The sequence below is a fragment of the Bactrocera neohumeralis genome, chromosome 4 (assembly GCF_024586455.1).
Source record: "Bactrocera neohumeralis isolate Rockhampton chromosome 4, APGP_CSIRO_Bneo_wtdbg2-racon-allhic-juicebox.fasta_v2, whole genome shotgun sequence".
Lineage (NCBI taxonomy): Eukaryota > Metazoa > Arthropoda > Insecta > Diptera > Tephritidae > Bactrocera > Bactrocera neohumeralis.
The window spans coordinates 81,882,934-81,902,118 of NC_065921.1; the positions used below are offsets into that span (position 1 = coordinate 81,882,934).

A 19,185-nucleotide genomic window follows, 5' to 3' on the forward strand; every position below is an offset into this window, starting at 1 on the left:
TAGCATTGCAGATTGTTTCTTATGAAAACGTTGCATGTTTTTTATAAAAGATGTATTAAATTATTATTATTAATACAATAATTTGAAGTATATGCCCAACTTGAATATCATAATAAATTTTTCTTTTAGATATTTTTTTAAGTGTATACCCAACTTGAATATTAAAATAATTTTTTGCTTTAGTTCTCTGTCCTTAATTATTTTCAGCCGATAGATGCCGCCGTAAACAGAGTGCATTGATTACGATTTTTTCTTTGCGCAATTATTTGATTGCAAGTTGAGAGTAGGAAACTCTTTTTTTCCTATTTCGCTTTTATGTCAGTTTCTACTTTCTACTATACTTCGTAAGTTGATTTAATATCGGTCGGAATATGTTTTTATAGTTTAATAAATTTTAGTTATATTAATATTAAAATTGTCAAATAATCGTTTTACTGAAAGTATATAGTTTTATTTGGTGTTACTATTTGTTAAATTGTTGTGAAAAATAATTGTAATAAATGTACAAGGTGCATTGTGGCAGCAGATCCTTACATGTTCGGCAGATTGCTTAAGCTGCTTTTAAGCTCAAATATTTTCAGTTCAGTGCCAAAGAAGGTGTTCGAACATATAATATGTGACCCTAATTAGTAAAATTTATAGGTTTTTGAACCAACAAATGTTTTTTTGTTGCAATTTTTATTCCTCGCATGACCAATTTTAATCATATTTTGTCCTACCTCGAATAGGGCTGCCAACTTCTACGCAATCGTGCTGATGCGTCGCTATGAAAAAATGGGTGTGCGTTCAAATCAGTGACCTTGCCTTTGATTATAAGAAAGTGACATAGTGCTTTAATTTCAATTGGGAATTTTCCCATTTTACAATAAAGATAAACTGAAATGTATGTCACATTATTTAAAAGTTATCATTTGATTACATATTTTGGGTAAAGCACGACAGTTGGCAGTCCTAAAGTAACCGCCATTTTATTTTAGTTATATGTTCTTTTGGACGGTTTCAGTGCTGTCATGAATCAATGTAAATATGAGTGACTAATAGCGATAGTGATAAGCGCCGCAATTTTACCTCATCGTTAAAAAATTTTGTGTTTAATAGAAGCAAAAAAAAAGTGTTGCGAAAACTTGGCTTATAATGTTAATTAAATGCACAAAAGTATAAACGAGCTATGAATGAAATTGCCGAGTTGCCACGCGAAGAGCTAACGAATGGCAGCTGATGGTTGGTTGGCTGACTAGCTAGCCTGTGCATGAATGAACCAGGAATGCAATGAATATCGACTAGTTTCTCTGGCTGGCTGGTTGGTTGGGTGTTAGCACTTTCATATTTACGTATAAATAAAACTATTTTGAAAGTCGTGAAAATTTTATCGCTATTGCATATTAAATGATAACAGACAAGTTGATAATTTTAAAATCGATTCGTTTCCACTATGGTATGCAAGGCCGACTACGTGAGAGTTACTGATGCCAAGAAAAAACATATAAAATTGATTTTCTCAATTTAACGTCTAGACTTGGACAATATCATGGCCTGGTGTAGTTAGTTAAAAGTCCAATGTAAAAGTGATACGTGATTTTTATATCCAATTAATTGAAAATTATATAAACGTGTACAACTAAAGTACATATTTAAGCCGAGCTGAATTACATATATAAAATTAGTGAAACATGCAGTTTTTTCGCAGCTTAAATGAGTCATATTTTGTGCACTGATGTAATATTTAAATTTAGAAAATTTCAGCATTTGCAAACAATTGAATAAATATTGTAAACTTTTCACGCTGCTCATAAACTTGAATCATATGCTAATCACTGTGCCAGATGTGACAACAGTCAAAGCAATCTGCTAAACATCTTCGTAAACAAAATATTCAGTAGGGTCGGGCGAAATCTACTTTCACCATACCAATGTGCGAATTTAAAGTCTATATTTTAAAATATAATACATGCATTAACTTATTTGATAAATTATTGACCCGTTCAGTAGAAAAAAAAACAAGATATTGATTTCTTATTTTCATACTGTTGAATAATTCCATTCAACCCATTTCAATTGTTCATCATTTTTATTATTGCTGTGCATTTTTTGACGCTATTGAATCTTTATTTGGTTTTACAGTTCTAAACGTACCCGATCACAAAGGCATGAAGACCTAAATTTAAAGCCGATAATTAAATTAGAGAAGAGAGCAGAATCGTAGAGAACTTTAGAACGACTAAAACGCAAACGGTGGTAGGGGAACACGTGCGTCGCAACAAATACTGCTACTGCTACTACTGTCTGCTGCTGCTACTGTTGTTTGCGCGAGAAGGGTGACCCCCTTTGCTTATTGGAATTGAGTGTAAACTTGGTGGACATGATTTTCGACTGATTTGAAAATAATACAAAAAACGAGAAGCAAAGAAACTGAGAAGAAGAATTAGCTACTGAAGAGCAATTAAGCTGCTGCATGAAAAAAGCTGAGTGAAATGAAAACAAATACAACTACTTTTGTATGTTAAAAGCAAAATGTAGTGCCTTTGGAGTGTAAAACTGCTGTGGATAATTTTTTTTGTAACGTTAATGTAGCAACATACCCTTACGACATAAATATTTAGCTATAATTTATATACGTTAAATAAGCATAACAATGTCGTTCATAAATAATCTTAAGAAAGTATTCCACCTTGGTGGTGGTGAGGCGAAAAAGAAACGCCTCTATAATAACATCAAAATGGACACAGATCCGGCGGAGTTTTGGGAAATGGTAGGCGAGTTGGGAGATGGAGCTTTTGGCAAGGTATATAAGGCGCAACACAAGGAACAAAAACGCTTTGCTGCGGCAAAATTGTGCACATTAGAAGATGAAGAGAATCTAAGTGATCACATGGTTGAAATAGATATTTTGTCAGAGATAAAGCATCCAAATATTGTGGAGTTGTATGAAGCCTTCTCAATTGAAGACAAGCTGTGGGTGAGTTTTTACAGTCAAACATGCATGTATGTATGTGATATACTGCTACAATTTATCTCTTTCTGCAAAAAAAAAAATCTACTATTTTTGTTCATAAATGCGCAAAACTTTGTTATTTTGCAGATGTTAATTGAGTATTGCGATGGCGGTGCACTTGACAGCATAATGGTGGAATTAGAGAAACCACTCACGGAACCACAAATAGCCTACGTTTGCCGGCACATGACTGAAGGTTTAAATTTTCTACACAATAATAAAGTAATCCATCGAGATTTAAAAGCTGGGAATGTATTACTAACCATGGAAGGCGGTGTCAAATTAGGTTTGTACATTATGTTTGCTATGAAAAATAAATTATAATTTCTTTATTCGCTTTACAGCTGATTTTGGCGTGTCGGCTAAGAATAAGCATACTTTACAAAAGCACGACACATTCATAGGCACACCTTATTGGATGGCGCCAGAGCTAGTGCTGTGTGAAACATTTCGGGATAATCCTTACGATTTAAAAGTGGATATCTGGTCACTGGGCATAACATTAATCGAGTTAGCGCAAATGGAACCACCAAATAGTGAAATGTCACCGATGCGTGTTTTATTGAAAATACAAAAAAGCGATCCCCCCACACTGGATCAGCCATCAAAGTGGAGTAAGGAATTCGTTGACTTTCTAAAGAAAGCTTTGGTCAAAGTGAGCGCCTCTTAAGCAATATGCCATAATTATTTTCATACTTAAATTTATATATGCGCATGCATTTTCTTATTCTAGGATCCACAACAACGTCCACCCACAGATATTTTATTACAACATAAATTCATTAATTGTGAACTAGACGCTAAACCCATAAAAGACTTATTATTAGAATATAAAGCTGAAGTTGTTGAAGAAGTTGTCGATGATGATGCTGAGGTAAGCGTTATTTTGTGTATTTCTAATAGTGCCTTACTATTATATGTACATGTATGTATATACATGTTCATATTTCTGTAGTATGTACAGTTTGTATGTACAAGTGCAAAAATAAACACATGCTTTCATTATTTAATAATTAATAAGTTTGATATAATAATTTATTTACACGCTGCTAATTACCTCGCGCAATGCGTTCTTTTCCATAAAACTGCACACTAATATTGCAAATAAAATAAACAAATTATTTGTATACGTTTCACGTACATTGTTGTTGCTTTTAGAAGCTTAAACGCCAAGTGAAGCGGCGCTCTCTTTATCAGAGGGTTGGTAAGTCGGTGGTGGACTGCTGAGCGACCTCGTGTGTCGTTTATTGTTTACCACAGAATTTTTCATGTCGTTTTTTCTAACTTTTCATTAAAGTTTAATTAATGATTGCATGCCATATTTTTTGAAATTGCATCATATCGTTAACAACATTTTGTTTTTCGATTGATTTTTTGAAAAATCATACATTTCGAATTCATGACAATATTTTTTTTATTTAAAATTGTGAGATTTTCTTATTCGAAAAAATTCGAATGGTTTTCTGAATTATAGAGCTTTAAACATTATGAAATGCAAAACCAAAACTAACAAAAAAAAAAAACTATGGAAAAATTAATAAAAATATACATAAATTTTATTAATTAAAATAATTTTAATTTTTTTTAATTGTTAATTAATTGAAATTAATAATTTTTTAAATTTTAAAATACGTAAAAAAATAATTTTTATTTTTATTGAAATTTTAAAAATGTTTTTTTTTAATTTAAAATTTTTTTTAATTAATTTAAATTTTCAATATTTATATAATTAAAATTATTAACTTTTTAAATTTTTAATTAATGAAAATTAGTTTAACTTTTTTGTTTGTAATTTCTAAGTAATCAAAATTGTTCTTTACTTTTAATTTATTTTTTAAATTCAATTGACTAATTTTTTTTTTTAATTTTTAGTGAATTAAAATTAATTATTTTTGTTTTAGTTTAATAAATTAAATTAATTATATTTGTTTTAATTTTTAATTAATTTAAATTAATTTAAAAAATTTTAATTTATAATTAAACAACTGTTTTGTTGGATATATTAACGGAAACTAATAAAGTTTTTTTTTAACGTTTTTAATTAAAATCTCAAAACACAAGTAATTGTATTTTCAATAATTATATAATTTTTTGTAAAAATTATAAATTTGTAAATCACCTCGCACATCCGTAAATTCAGTGTCATCGTAAGCTTTTTCGTAGCACCATCTCTTCATTTTCTAATTTTTAGATTAGTCAAAATTTTTTCGTTTCCAAATTTACTGTAGTCGCTATATTTTATTATACATAAAGTGCATATAATATTTAACAAAAATCGTATATAAAAAAGCTTTAAAGAAAATATATATTTTTTTCATATTTCATTTGTTAAATTAAAATTTTGAAAAAGTATTTATTGACTACTATAATTAATTTTTTTTAGATAATTCGAAATTAATTTCTTTAATTCTAAATTAAAATTCTTTTTGAAAATTCGAAATTAAATTTTTTTTCGAAAATTCAAAATTAATTTTTTTTAATTCGGAACTAAAATTTTTTTTGAAAAATCAAAATTAAATTTTTTTTCGAAAATTCAAAATTCTTTTTTAATTCGAAATTAAATTTTTTTTCGAAAATTCAAAAATAAAATTTTTTTCGAAAATTCGAAATTAATTTTTTCTAATTCGAAATTAAAGTTTTTCCGAAATTCTAAATTGAAATTTTATTTTGAAAATTCGAAATCAAAATTTTTTTTCGAAAATTCGAAATTAATTTTTTTTAATTCGAAATTAAAATTTTTTTTTGAAAAATCGCAATTTAATTTTTTTTCTAAAAAATTAAAGAAACATTATAAAACTAAATATAATATTTTATATAAACTGAAAATATGAAATATAAACTAAATTTATGTATTTTTTTTAAACAGTTTCGTGCTTATTTATTATAATTGTGATCATTTATTTATATACCGTTTTTGTTAAATATCTGCAAAAGTGCAATAACCTTAAAGATATTGTGTGTTTCAACATAAACAATTTTCCTTCAACTTAGGAACCCCGCAACTCGGCGCTCCGGCTCGACCTGGACGATGACTCTGCCTCTTTGCAGAGCCAAGATATTGACAAACGTAAGCTTCAACTTCTCATACACTTACACATATACAAACACAAACACGCATTCGTTGTTGTGCCAAGCTTAGCCATATGATACGATTTATTTAGTTCCAGGTACCCCAACATCAGTATCTATGGACTCTAAAGAACCAAATCAAACAAATAGTATACCACAAAGTAAACTATCACAACAACAAGGCGGAGCTGCAGATAATGCTTCACCTGTTTTGCAAAAAACTCTTGAAAATAATATAACACCATCTTCTAAGGGGGCCAAAGAGGATGAACCAATATTTAGCGTTAATAATACGCCCAAAGATAATGACACGAGTAATAAGACGCTTTCAACAGCTGGAGTGGCCAGTAAGCAAGCAGTTGCTACCAACACTGCCAACGAAGCTGCTGATAGTCTTCCTGAGAGAGGCGTTGACGCCGATAGGAAGGTGAGTAATGCACACATTTAGTAAATAAGAAACCTTTTACTTACTAAATTCTCGCTTTTTAACAAATAGATCACCAAAAAGGAGAAGGGTAAAGCGCCACCACCACCGTCTACTGCTGCTGTAATCACCAAGCCGACCGAAGCACCAATACCCACAACGGCAACTGCCCACGCACGCGCTGAGCCGGAGAAGCGCAGCAACGAAGAACGTACACAAGCACCGCTAGCGCCTATGACGGTGCCCATCGAGCTGACCAAAAATGTGGAAATCGATGTACAAACAACGCTTGCCGCACAAGCTGCACAAGAGCAAGCGCACGTGCCAGCACCACCATCGCCGACCACATCATCGGCAGCGGTTTCGGTGAATTCCGCTTCGTCGTCGTCGGTGAAGAGCGGTGCTATGCTCAGCTCGAGCACTTCGCTCATCACCATAAATAGCGAGGCGTCGCCAACCGGCACGCCAACTCGTGCATTCAACAATCAGGCACAACAACAACAACAAAATATAGTTCATCCCAATAGCTTGGAAGCTGGCGTCAGTCAGATAAGAGTCGTGACCAGCACGCATCCACCGGTCATAATTGACAATTCAGTGCCGGCTGCCGCTGCTGCAGTGCCGCAAAGTGAAGTGATCATTGTTTCGAATGATTTGAATAAGAGCACACATGTGCCGGAATCTTCAACTGATGATGATTTCACTTCCTTCGATGACAGTCTGGGCGATTCACCGCTATCACCCCGTCAGTCATCCATGATAGTGGCCGTTTGCGAGGAGAACACCGAGGAAACGGACAAGGCTGACATAAACACCGAAAGTAATCAGTCCATACACGGTAAAGGTTCGCGTGCGCGCAAATTAGACGAGAGTGAGGTGCTAATAGTTAGCCCATCTTATGTGGATGATGATTCTGCGTACAATACAGCCACCGGCAGTCACGAACACAGCGAACATCTAATGGACACTAGTCACGTGTCTGTTGTGACTGTTGGCGATGAGATCAAAGTCAAGGATAGTAGTCATCTAAGCACCGATCAATATGATACGACACTCAGCAACGACAACAACAATCTGAATAATCAACGACCATTCATAAAGAATCACAATAACAACAACCACCAAAACGGCCAAATTATCGCTGGCACATCGACCGAAGATGTAAATATTATTATAAATCGTAATACACCACAAGACATTGGTGTCGGCAAACGACCGTCACCGGATAATAGCGTCGGTTCTATGGATTCGCGTACATTAAGCGATAGCGGTTCGTTGCGTTCGAGTGGCGGTGTGGTACGACGTGCTGTCGGCTTGAATATTGCAACGGTTGATCAGAGTGACGTTGAGAGTATCGGCACCACAACTAGTCATGATAGTCGTAATGAGGCGGAGACACCCATAATGGGCACGAAGATACCCGAAGATGAGGAAGTTGTCATACGACGTAAACAGGGTGCACCGAAGATAGCACCCACTGGGCCGACTAAAGAGGAAATCGAATTACGTAATCTACGTAAGAAGACACGAAAACGTACGCGAAAATTCGAAATCGATGGTGTACAGGTGACGACCACCACCAGTCGTGTTATATACGGTGACGAGGAGTCGGGCAGACTATACGATGATCATGTGTTCCGCAAGCAAGAGTTGCGTGAATTGAAAATGTTGCAAAAGCAGGAGAAGAAACAGCAAAACGATTTGCAATTGAAGGAGCAAATAGCGCGTGAGCAACAGGATCGTCGTTTCGAGCAGGAGCGCATTTCGCTGGAGAAGACGTACGAAGCGGATATGGATACTTTGGCACGACAACAGAAGCAGTTGATTGAGCGCACGGAACAGGCTCAGGAGAGTGAGGTGAGTGAAAAGTCCTTTTTTTTTGTGTTTTGGTTTGACGGTCCACGTAACCGAAACCGATTAGGACTGTCAACTTACTTGACTGACAGACAACTGGGTTCTCACCGTTGTGCCCTCTCTCCGTTAATACTTAACTTCTATATTTCGAAACTTCCTCAACTACGAGATGGAATTTCCCCATCACCTCAAGGCAATCGGTTGACCGGTCGTAAACTACGTCGCACCCACGTAATCGGCTGGACAAAGTGAAACGCAGACGAAGAAACTTCAGACTTGTCAAAACACTCCGAACCTCTTGATGTCAAGGAACATAATGAACTCCTCTCCAGGCAGTTTCTGCTTGGATGTTTTCGCAGAACTTGAAGTCAAACCAGCACCCGTTGCAGACGAAGAGTTCGAGTTGCTTACGGAATCTAAAGTGACCCTTGCGCAACTTCGTTCTGGATACTGTAGCAGGCTAAACTCCTACTTATCTAGAATCGACTCTTACTAAACATACATATGTCCATCGTGCAATGAGTCCCCGCATGCCTCTAACCATCTCTTTGCATATCCAGCGCACCGAACTCATCTAGCGCCCCTCTCCCTAGGGTCCGACCCCTTCGAAACAGCACGTTTCCTGGGCCTACCGTTAGATGACTTCGGTGAAAACCAAACCCCCGACCCTTTACCACCGTAGCGGGGTTAGACAACCGCCACAAGAACAACAACATGACTGTCAAGTCAGCAGCATTCCTCCAAATTACTTCAGGGATGATTTCTGTGGCCACAACAAACCTTTTTTTTTAATTTTTACGCACTAAAAATTATTCTAAAAAAAATTTTAAATTGTTTTTGTTTTGCATTCACAGTTGCGTAGCTCATCGAAACGCATACGTTCCGATCAAGAACAGGAATTGAAAATCTTCCGTGAGAATTTGAAACAAGAAATCCGTTTGCTCAAACAAGAGGTGGACTTGCTGCCCAAAGATAAACGTAAGGACGAATTCAAGCAACGTCGTTCCGCCATGGAGCTGGATCATGAGGAGAAAGAGCGCGCCTTCCTGGATTCGCTCAAAGAACGCCATGAATTGCTATTGCGACGCTTAAGCGAAAAGCATCGCGATCATCTTGCCACCATCAATCGTAATTTCCTACAACAAAAGCAAAATGCCATGCGTACACGCGAAGCGTTACTTTGGGAATTGGAGGAGAAGCAATTACACGAACGCCATCAGCTGTCCAAGCGCCACGTCAAGGAGTTGTGCTTCATGCAACGCCATCAAATGATTGTGCGACACGAAAAGGAATTGGATCAGGTGAAGAAAATGTTGCAACGCAAAGAGGAGGACATGATTAAGAAGCAGGCACTGGAGAAGCGCGCGCTGCCAAAGCGTATACGTGCCGAACGCAAAGCGCGCGATTTGATGTTCCGTGAGTCATTGCGCATATCCACGAATCTGGATCCAGAGGTCGAGCGAGAACGTCTTAAGAAGGTGTGTCTGTGATCTTTAATTTTGCAATAACATTTTTTTATATTTAATTTAAAAATTTCAGTTCCAAGAACAAGAAAAGAAACGCTACACGTTAGAGGAGCGTCGATTTGAAATTAAACACCAAAAGCAGTTGGAGGAATTGCGCGCCACACGTGAGGGTGCGATAAGGTAAGCACAAATTATATACGCTGAGTTGCTCAAAATTTGATTTGAGTCTGATTTATGCCTGATTTGAGGGAATCAGTCAACCGTTCCCATAACAGTCGGATCTAAGTGACCTGAACGGATCCGGATTTTTATCCGTCCAAAGACTGTCCACCTGGCACCATTCCTCGAAATTATGTTAGACATGTTTTCTGCCACTACAATAACAACAATAAGCAAAAATAATAAAAGTATTTTTTCTAACCTCAAAAATTTTCAAAAATACAATTAGTCCCGTGGTTTTTGAGATACCGATCTGAAATTTTATAAATGTTTATTTTGTTTCAAAAAGCTGCTCATTTGTCGGAATCGCCGATATCGGGCCACTATAGCATATAGCTGTCATACAAACTGATCTATCGAAATCAAGTTTTGTATGGCAATTTTTCAATTTGACGAGGTTTCTTAACGAAATTTGGCATAGATTATTATCCAAGTTAAAGCAATAATTTTCTAAGATATTATTCAGATCGGACCACTATAGCATATAGCTGTCATACAAACGAATCGTTCAAATCAAGTTTTGTATGGCAATTTTTCAATTTGACGAGGTTTCTTAACGAAAGATATACTAATTTCGAAGGCAATGCAAAATTTCCGAAAATATTATTATCGGACCGTTATGGCTTTTAGCTGCCATACAAACTGACTCAAAATAAGTTTTGTGTAGAAAATTTTTTTTATTTTGTTTCTTCAGAAATTTGGCATAGATGATTCTTCAAGGCAACCCAATAATCTTCGAAAATATTGTTCAGATCGAACCACTATAGCATCTAGCTGCCATACAAACTGATCGTTAAAAATCAATATAAAAACCTTTTATACCCTTTTATACTTAAAAAATGGAACTGTGAAAGGTATTATAGCTTCAGTGCAGCCGAAATAACGTTTTTTTGTTTATTTTTTAGTTTTTTGTGTCTACCAATATTTTCTTTTAGGTTAGGTTAGGCATTGTTGGTTATCAAGTTATAGGTTATTGCTTCGAAGTGATTCAAATACTTTTATTTGTTCATTTTCATCACATTTAATGCTTTTTCCTCTCGTTCTTACAGAGAACTCGAACAGCTGCAGAATGAAAAACGCAAAGCTTTGGTCGAACACGAACAGGCCAAGCTAACAGACATCGATGAGCGCCTAAAGGCTGAGTTGCGTGAATGGAAGGAGCAATTAGTACCTAGAAAGCAGGTAAATATTCGTTCAATTTAACGTGTTTGCCGTTATAATTTCCGCACGAAAGTTATTTATTTAACACTTTATTTGTTTTTGGTTTCAATGCAAAAGGCTAGCGGCTGAGTTGAGCGCGAATGGCGTAGTAAAAAGCATTCAAGCATTTGTCTAAGTTGAATTTGCAATAATTTTCGTTTATCATTTTGTGTATTTTGTGCAAAAGGTGTATTTATTTGTTGTTGTTAGTGAGTGGTTTTATTTTTTTGTTGTAATTTTTGTGAAGCATTTTTTTTGTTTGTATAATACACCGAAAAGCGTATATATGTGTGTGCTGTGCACATATAGTTTGTTTAAATATATTTATGAGTTTATTTACATGCTCCTCACTCGCCTAGACAACCGTCTGAATGCGTCTGTGTTGTGCTTTAGTTGCTTAAGCTTCAACATTTTTGTTGTTTATTTTATATTTTAACAGTTTTGTATTGTTTGCAGCGTAAATATTTGATTTTCGATCGAAAGCTTTAATTTTTGATCAAAAGCTTTCATTTGTAGCGTGTTTAGTATTGGCTTTGCGCTCAACTCGGCGCTGTCTCTGGTGCTTAATTTACGGTGGCGTTGTCGGGCTTAACTGTATTTTTTAAATTTATTAATAATTTTTGTTATTATTGGTATTTTCTATTGATTTAATTGGCAAGTTTGTTTTGTTGCGTCAAACTTGCCTAAAAAGCTTTACGAAAAAATGTTGTTTACTAAATACTTTTAAGGTTAAAACCTCGATTTAAAGACTTATCTCTTATGTATATCCTCTTCTCTTTTAACCGCTACATTTAATATGGCTTGAATTTCGGATATTAATAATGGTATTGAATTTAATACAACAAAATTTTACTACTACTAATCATTATATGCTGAAATTGCATGCAAACCTGCCAAAAATGCCAAAAAAAAAAATTCTAAAAAAAAAAAAAAAACAAAAATATTTATATACATAACTCCATATATTGGGCATGGGAAAATTTTGCTGTGTATGCTTTGGCGTTGGTACTGCTTTCCAAAAAAAAAAAAAAAACCAAAATCCACAAAAAACTACTACAGAAGCTTATCGACACGCTTAACGCCATGTCTGAGCGTTTCGAGCAAAAATATGGTCCTATACCCGAACGCGTGCCCTTCACCAAGCAAGATATTGAGGTGCCCCTGCAGCTACGCGGCTTCTTCAATGACGCGCCACGCACGCTACCGCGCGGCCTCTTCCTCAGCGACAATCAAATGTTACGTTCACGCACCTACTTTACGCTCTCATCCGATCCGCGTGCCAAATTCACCGGCTCCACACCCGATCTGAGTCGCAGCGTGCCCACCACACCGATTTTTCGCAAATTTGCGCAACCGAAACTGCGCAGCGACAGCTTAGCGCTCGAGCGCGCGCCCAAATTACGTGAGCAACGCGCCAGCGAGGATATTGTTGAGTTGCGGCAGGCGCACGGTGTGCTCACGCCACGTTTTGCAGCCGCTGCTACGGTTACAGCGGCGCCAACAACAGCGGCTTTAACAACGGCAACAACTACCACCAACGACAGTATCGATATGCCAAGCGCGGCTGGCCAATTGAAGGCAATTAATGTGCAGACACCTACACTCGGCGCCAGTCGTCAAGTGGACACCGAACGGCCGACGCTTTCGACTTTTCGCAGCACAATGCCGCCGCCAACAAGTCAATATGCCACTACTACAACAAAGTCATCTCGTGCGCCATTGCGTGATGCGGATATTGTGCATGAACGCTTCAACAAGAGAGATAATGCAAGAGTTGTTGACCCAACAACCAAAGCAGCAGCATCTGCAGCAACAACAACAAGCGAAACCGAATTGCGTCAACAAGCGCAAAATCTGCTTTACTCCTCATCGTTTGCCATAAAACGGCCCTCACTGTATGGCAGCGGTCGCTCCTCGCTGGGCAGCACACAATCGCTCTACGACATTTACGAGGGCAGCACGCGCTTCAGCAACAACAACGAACACACAGCGCCAGTGTCACCGCCGCCGCCGTCCTTGGGGTTGGCGGGCAAGCGTGCGAGCGCGCTGTTGGACAGCATTGAGCCCTCGTTGCGCGCCTCCATCAAGTTGAGCAGCGTGCAGGAGCTGCAGAATTTGGATGATAACGAGGTGAAATACACGATACCGCGAATTGGCACAACCGATAGGAAGTCGAAGAAAAATAAAGCGTTCAGTCCGTTAGAAGAGGATTCAATGGCTTAGAGCAACGTCTGCGTGTGTGTGTGCACAAAGCGTAGTATACGTGCGGACATGCAAATAATAATAAAATATGTGGCTTATGCTAAGAGAAACGCAAATGAAATTCATAACTGTAAATTTTAAGTCCATTTAATACGCAAACGTAAAGAAAGTGATTTCTAAAAGAAAGAAATGAAATGGTTTACAAGTGTACTATCACTCCCAACTACTTACATCGCATATCTGCATACATACATATTCATGCTTTAAATAATTGCTGCTGCATAAGACATCGTTGTACCCACATATGTGTTGACACTAACTTTTTTCGTTTGTTTCCTATGTTTTTTGTATTTGTTCGGACACACTCCTTTACATTGACCATTCCACGGCACTGCCATACATACAAACATAACTGCGTGTATGTGTGTTGGACACTAACTGCTGTAACTGTGCATAAATACATGTATATACTGGTGTGTGTGTGTGCGTTGGTGTGTTTTAGCATGTAACTACACTATGTAACAACTATGTAAATATGCTTCATACAAGCAATTTTCATTATATAGTGTAAGTGCATTAGGAAAAACGTTGCCATATTTTTAAAAATTTTTTCTGTGTAATTAAATACCAAACAGCGCTATGCGTAAATCTAAACATTCCAAAGCAAGTATTTTTTCTTCAATAAAAATACAAATTAAAATTTATAGTTAAAATGAGAAGTATAGTATTAGGCGCACGTCTTCTTAAGCATTTCAAAAAAATATTTAAAAAATTCAGTTATTCATAGAAAAATATAGATGATGGTCATTTGAACTTCCACAAACGCAATGAAGCACTGTTAAACGCTTTAAGCGCCTGAAAGTATGCCAAAAAATAAAACAAATATTTAAAAATACAGTTATTCATACAAAAATATAAATCATGACCATTTTAATTTCTATATTCTCAAAGAAGCACTGTTAAACACTTTAAGCGCCTGAAAGTATGCCAAAAAATAAAACAAATATTTAAAAAATTCAGTTATTCATATAAAAATATAAATGATGGCCATTTGAATTTCTAAATTTTCAATGAAGCACTTTTAGACGCTTTAAGCGCCTGAAAGTAAGTAAAAGAAAATTATTTTCTCTAAGCAAACATGAAATGTATTGCAATTTCTTTTCCGATTATATCAAAAAATATTTTAAAAATTTAGTTATTCACAGAAAAATATAGATGGTGCCCAATTGAACTTCTGCAAGCTCAATGAAGCACTGTCAAACACTTTAAGCGCCTGAAAGTATGCCAAAAAATTAAATTTCTCTAAGCTAACTTAAAATGTATTATAATTTTTTCTTTTTCATTATTTATTCTGTTGTGCTGCATAATCTAAATTCTGCAAGCTCGATAAACTCTTTCAGTGCCTGAAAGTATGCCAAAAATTAAGCTTCTCAAAGAAAACATAAACATTAAATTTTTTTCATTATTTATGCTCTTTCGCTGGATAATATTGCAGTTTGTAAAAGATGTAAATTACAACAAACGGTGCGTTTGCGTCCTTAAGAATTTCAAAAATATTTTAAAAAAATCATTTATTACACAGAAATACATACATATGATATGGGCTTTTTTAATTGAAGGATTTTTTTTATAACAACTGTGAACTGTAATACTTTTGTTTACGTAAATCCGATTATTTCGTGCGATCGTATTTCTATTGCCTACAATTAGGCGCATTATACTTTTTAAACCGATAAAATATCTGTTTGGGAGCAATAAAATGATGATGTTTTATAATACTAATAACATAAGAAATAAACACAAAATAAGCAAAAATTTACAAAAAAAAAATAAAAAAAATTATAAAAAAGAAAGTAAAAAACATTTTCTGGATAAAAGTAAAAAAAAAAAAAAAAAAATTAACTTTATTTATTACTCTTTTTGTTCTGTTTACTTAAATACGATTAACTTGGAATGTGACATTTTTTTGTGGTTATTGCCTACGCTTAGGCGTATCATAGTTCTAATTGACATTAAATAACGATTTAATATAATTATTTATTAATTTTTAAAAAAATAATTTCGTTAAAAAAAAGTTGTGCATACTTTTAGGCGCATACAAAAAAAGAGAAATTAATTAATTTAATTTCGTGTTTCCGCTTTTTCTGCAAAGAGCCAAATAAATTTATTGAAAAATAGTAATAATTTCGTGAAAAATATTTTTTCATACTTTTAGGCGCATAGTCCGGTTTTTCTTTCAAAATAAATGTTTAATTATAGACCCAATTTATTAGGGAATACAAGCCACTGGATGTAGGTGTTTCAATATGCACTTATACAAGCGCGAGTGTTTAAAATGAAAAGATCCGTATATATAAAGAGTGCGAAGGTTTCGAAACGACGTCCAATGCACTTAATCGCTGTTAGTCGGCGTGGGTGGAATCTTGTCGAACGAAGTTTGCTGTGTATAAGCGCTGTGTTGTTGGATGTTGTGTTGTCCTTGAGTGTAGTATTCTCAGGTGTGGTGGGTTGTAATAGAGTGCGGCAGTTCTTCTCAGATAGTGATGTAAGGCATATACTATGTAGAGTGGCTTAGCTCAGTTATACAAGAGTATACGCCTAAAAGTATGCTAAATTATTTCTGAAATAAATTTTTATTTTTATATATTTTTGTCAAAAATTCGGGGTTTCTTGGAAGAGCCTAAAAGATGCAAACCAATGAGCCTAAAACTATGCAAAGTTATGTCTTTTACGAAATTATAATTTTTAATATGTTTTTATAAATAATTTTTTGGCTCTTGTGTGTTTACTTTATGTATTATTTCATGATATTAGGTAAATTAACAACATGTAGCATACTTTTGGGCGCAAATACAAATTTAAGTAATTTCATTTAATTCCAGCGTTACTTTAATACTTTTTAATAATATTTTTTCCTATATAGTGATTTGCAATTAATTTCGTTGCCATAAAAATCTTGCCAAAGTTTTGCTGCAGCTGCAAATACGCGCTTACCAAGCGGCGCGCTGCTTTTATTAAATAATAAATAAATATACATACACTTTAATTAGTATTAGTGTAGCATTTATAAATAAAATTTTCGATGCACTTATATTACAAAAACAAAAAAAACATACGCACGAGTGAGTTTTTAATATTAAAACAAAAAAACATATATTTTCCTACTAACATAAACACACGCAGCATAAAAGCAAGCAAGTAATGCCAAATATTTTACGAGTTATTAGCACTAATATAAACTAACTGCAAGCAATATCAAAAGAAAGTAAACAAAAATTAATTGTAAGGGTTTGCGTACATGGTGCGGGTAGGTGTGGTGTCAAAATGTGCGCTTATTTTACTGTAATATAAAAAATTATTTTTTATAATTAAAACAAATATTTTTAGGAATAAAAAAAAGCATTTTCAGATTAAAAAAAAATATTTTTCATTATAAAAATAAATTTTTTTCATAATAAAAAAAATATTTTTTATAATTAAAATAATAATTATTTTTTTTAATTAAAAAAAATATTTTCTATAAAAAAAATTTTTCAAAAAAAAAAATTTCTGTAATTAAAAAAAAAATAGTTTTTGTAATAAAAAAATTCTATAATTAAAAAAAGTATTTTCTATAATTAAACAATTTTTTTCAATAATAAATTTTCAATAATAAAAAAACAAACAAAAAAATATATTCCGTAATAAAAAAATATTTTTTTCTATAAAAAAAAGTATTTTTTAAAATTTAAAATAAAATATTTTTTGTAATTAAAACAAATAATTTTCCATAATTACGAAAATTTTTTAAATAATAAAAAAAAATATTTTCTGTAAATAAAAAAATATATTCCATAATAAAAAAAATATTTTTTTCTGTAACTAAAAAAAAGTATTTATTATAATTTAAAATAAAATATTTTCTGTAAATAAAAAAAATAATTTTCCATAATTACAAAAATTGTTTCAACAAATAAAAAGAAATATTTTCTATAATAAAACAAAATTTTCTATAATTAAAACAAATATTTTTTATATTACAAAAAAAAATATTTTCTATAACAAAAAAAAAATTATAATTAAAAAAATAAAAAAAAAAAAATAACTTAAAATTTACTTAATTTTAATTAACAAAACCAAAAAAAAGTGGCTTAGCTTTATGTCTTAACACTCTCCTAACATTTATCGCTGCTTAACATAACATAATCAATAACATATTTCTGCCTATGTAGGAAAGCATCTACATACATATGTACATGCATTATGTAAATAGCAAAACTACATAAGCGATTTAATACGAACATACTATTCTATATATTTCTATTGAATTTTTTGTAATTTTTCTCTTAACCGGCTCATCTTTCACACTCTCGGCTATTCTCCCACTATCGATACAACTAACTGATTATATAACCAAACTATACCATATTCAATCCCACTTAACGTTCATTTTACTCATCTGTTGTTGTTGTTGTACCGTTTGTTGTGGCACGTTTATCTTCTTTACATCATTTGGTTTGAATTTCATTTAAATTAGCGGCTGGAGGAGACATTCGCACAGCAATTGGACGAGATGGAATCGTTGTATGGCGGCGCACTGGTGGTCTCCATGCCGTCCGACACCTTACAGCGCGATCACTTTACCGGCTCCACACGCAGTAGTCTGTCGTCCTATTCGGAGGGTTGAAGGCATACTTTATTGACTAAAGTAATATTAAACAAAGAGGAAAATTAAAGCGAGCAAAAAAAGAATAAAAATATTCCAAAAAAGAAAAAAAAAGTTAGACAGCGGAATAAATAAAAATATATAATATATAAAATATATATAACGCAGTAAATAAATAGGCATATATGTATATGCGTATGAATATTAAATTAATTTAAATTCCAAAAAAAAAAAAAATGCAGAAAAAACCATAAAAATTTAAGTAAAATTGCATGAAAGCGAAAGAAAGAAAAAAATTTAAATAAAATAATGCTAAAAACTGCATAAAACGAAAATTATTAAATTAAATTAAAGCGAGCATATAAAAAAATCTTAAAACAAAACGAAGCAAAGCATGCAAAGTTGAAACAGTTAGTCTGTCGAACAGAATGGCTAAGTAATTTTAAATATACACTTACACATAAATATATATAAATGAATATTTTTTAGTTTAATATTATCTGCTTATATATCCTAGTTCTACTTAATTATTATTATTATTATGATAATTATTTTGTGTGCGCCCAGCCAGCTGTCGCTGTCTACTGCGCCGCCGTTAAATATATTACACACACATACATGCCTACTACCTACCTACCTACCTACTACCTAGTTACATTCATACAAGTATATACAAACCTACCAATCTCCCCTTATTATACCAACCTCTATTATTATATACAACTTTACTTCCATTAATATTGTAAATATATATAAGCCTTCAAAAATAAATGATCCAATATTGTAATAGATCGTTAGAAATGCCTTTTTCATTAATCCCAAAATAAAGAAAAAAATAAATCAAGAAAAAACGTTAACTTAAGATTCCTTACAAGCTTTGCGATCGGTCACATATAAGCATATAGTGGTTCGATCCACACAATTTTTTCGGAGATTGCAAAATTGTCTTAGGCAATAACCTATGCCAAATTAGATGAAGATATCTAGTCAAAAGAAAAAGCTTTCCATACAAGCACTTGATTCCGAACGTTCAGCTTGTATGGCAGCTCTATGATATAGAATTCTGATCTTGAAAATTTCTTCAGATTTTGTAGAGTTGACTTGGAAAATATTC

The 19,185-nt window shown here is 33.7% G+C and overlaps 1 protein-coding gene across 12 annotated transcripts; it reads left to right on the forward strand.

Moving 5' to 3' along the window:
* The first annotated feature begins 325 nt into the window (after positions 1–325).
* Positions 326–18,872, forward strand: LOC126757188 (serine/threonine-protein kinase 10). 12 transcript variants are annotated; one of them, XM_050470887.1, is made up of 13 exons: positions 326–344; positions 2,122–2,956; positions 3,080–3,278; positions 3,337–3,647; positions 3,726–3,866; positions 4,151–4,192; positions 5,984–6,059; positions 6,154–6,488; positions 6,558–8,342; positions 9,194–9,817; positions 9,879–9,985; positions 11,074–11,206; positions 12,284–14,089. In XM_050470887.1, exons 2-13 carry the CDS (start codon positions 2,633–2,635, stop codon positions 13,445–13,447), a joined length of 5,241 nt encoding a protein of 1,746 aa, XP_050326844.1. In that variant the 5' UTR covers positions 326–344; positions 2,122–2,632; the 3' UTR covers positions 13,448–14,089. The 12 variants fall into 12 exon arrangements, with proteins under 12 accessions (XP_050326844.1, XP_050326840.1, XP_050326845.1 ...); XM_050470883.1 differs by lacking the exon at positions 326–344 and adding an exon at positions 529–597; XM_050470888.1 differs by lacking the exon at positions 326–344 and adding an exon at positions 1,013–1,300 and having other exon boundaries at positions 6,160–6,488.
* Positions 18,873–19,185: the final 313 nt, after the last annotated feature.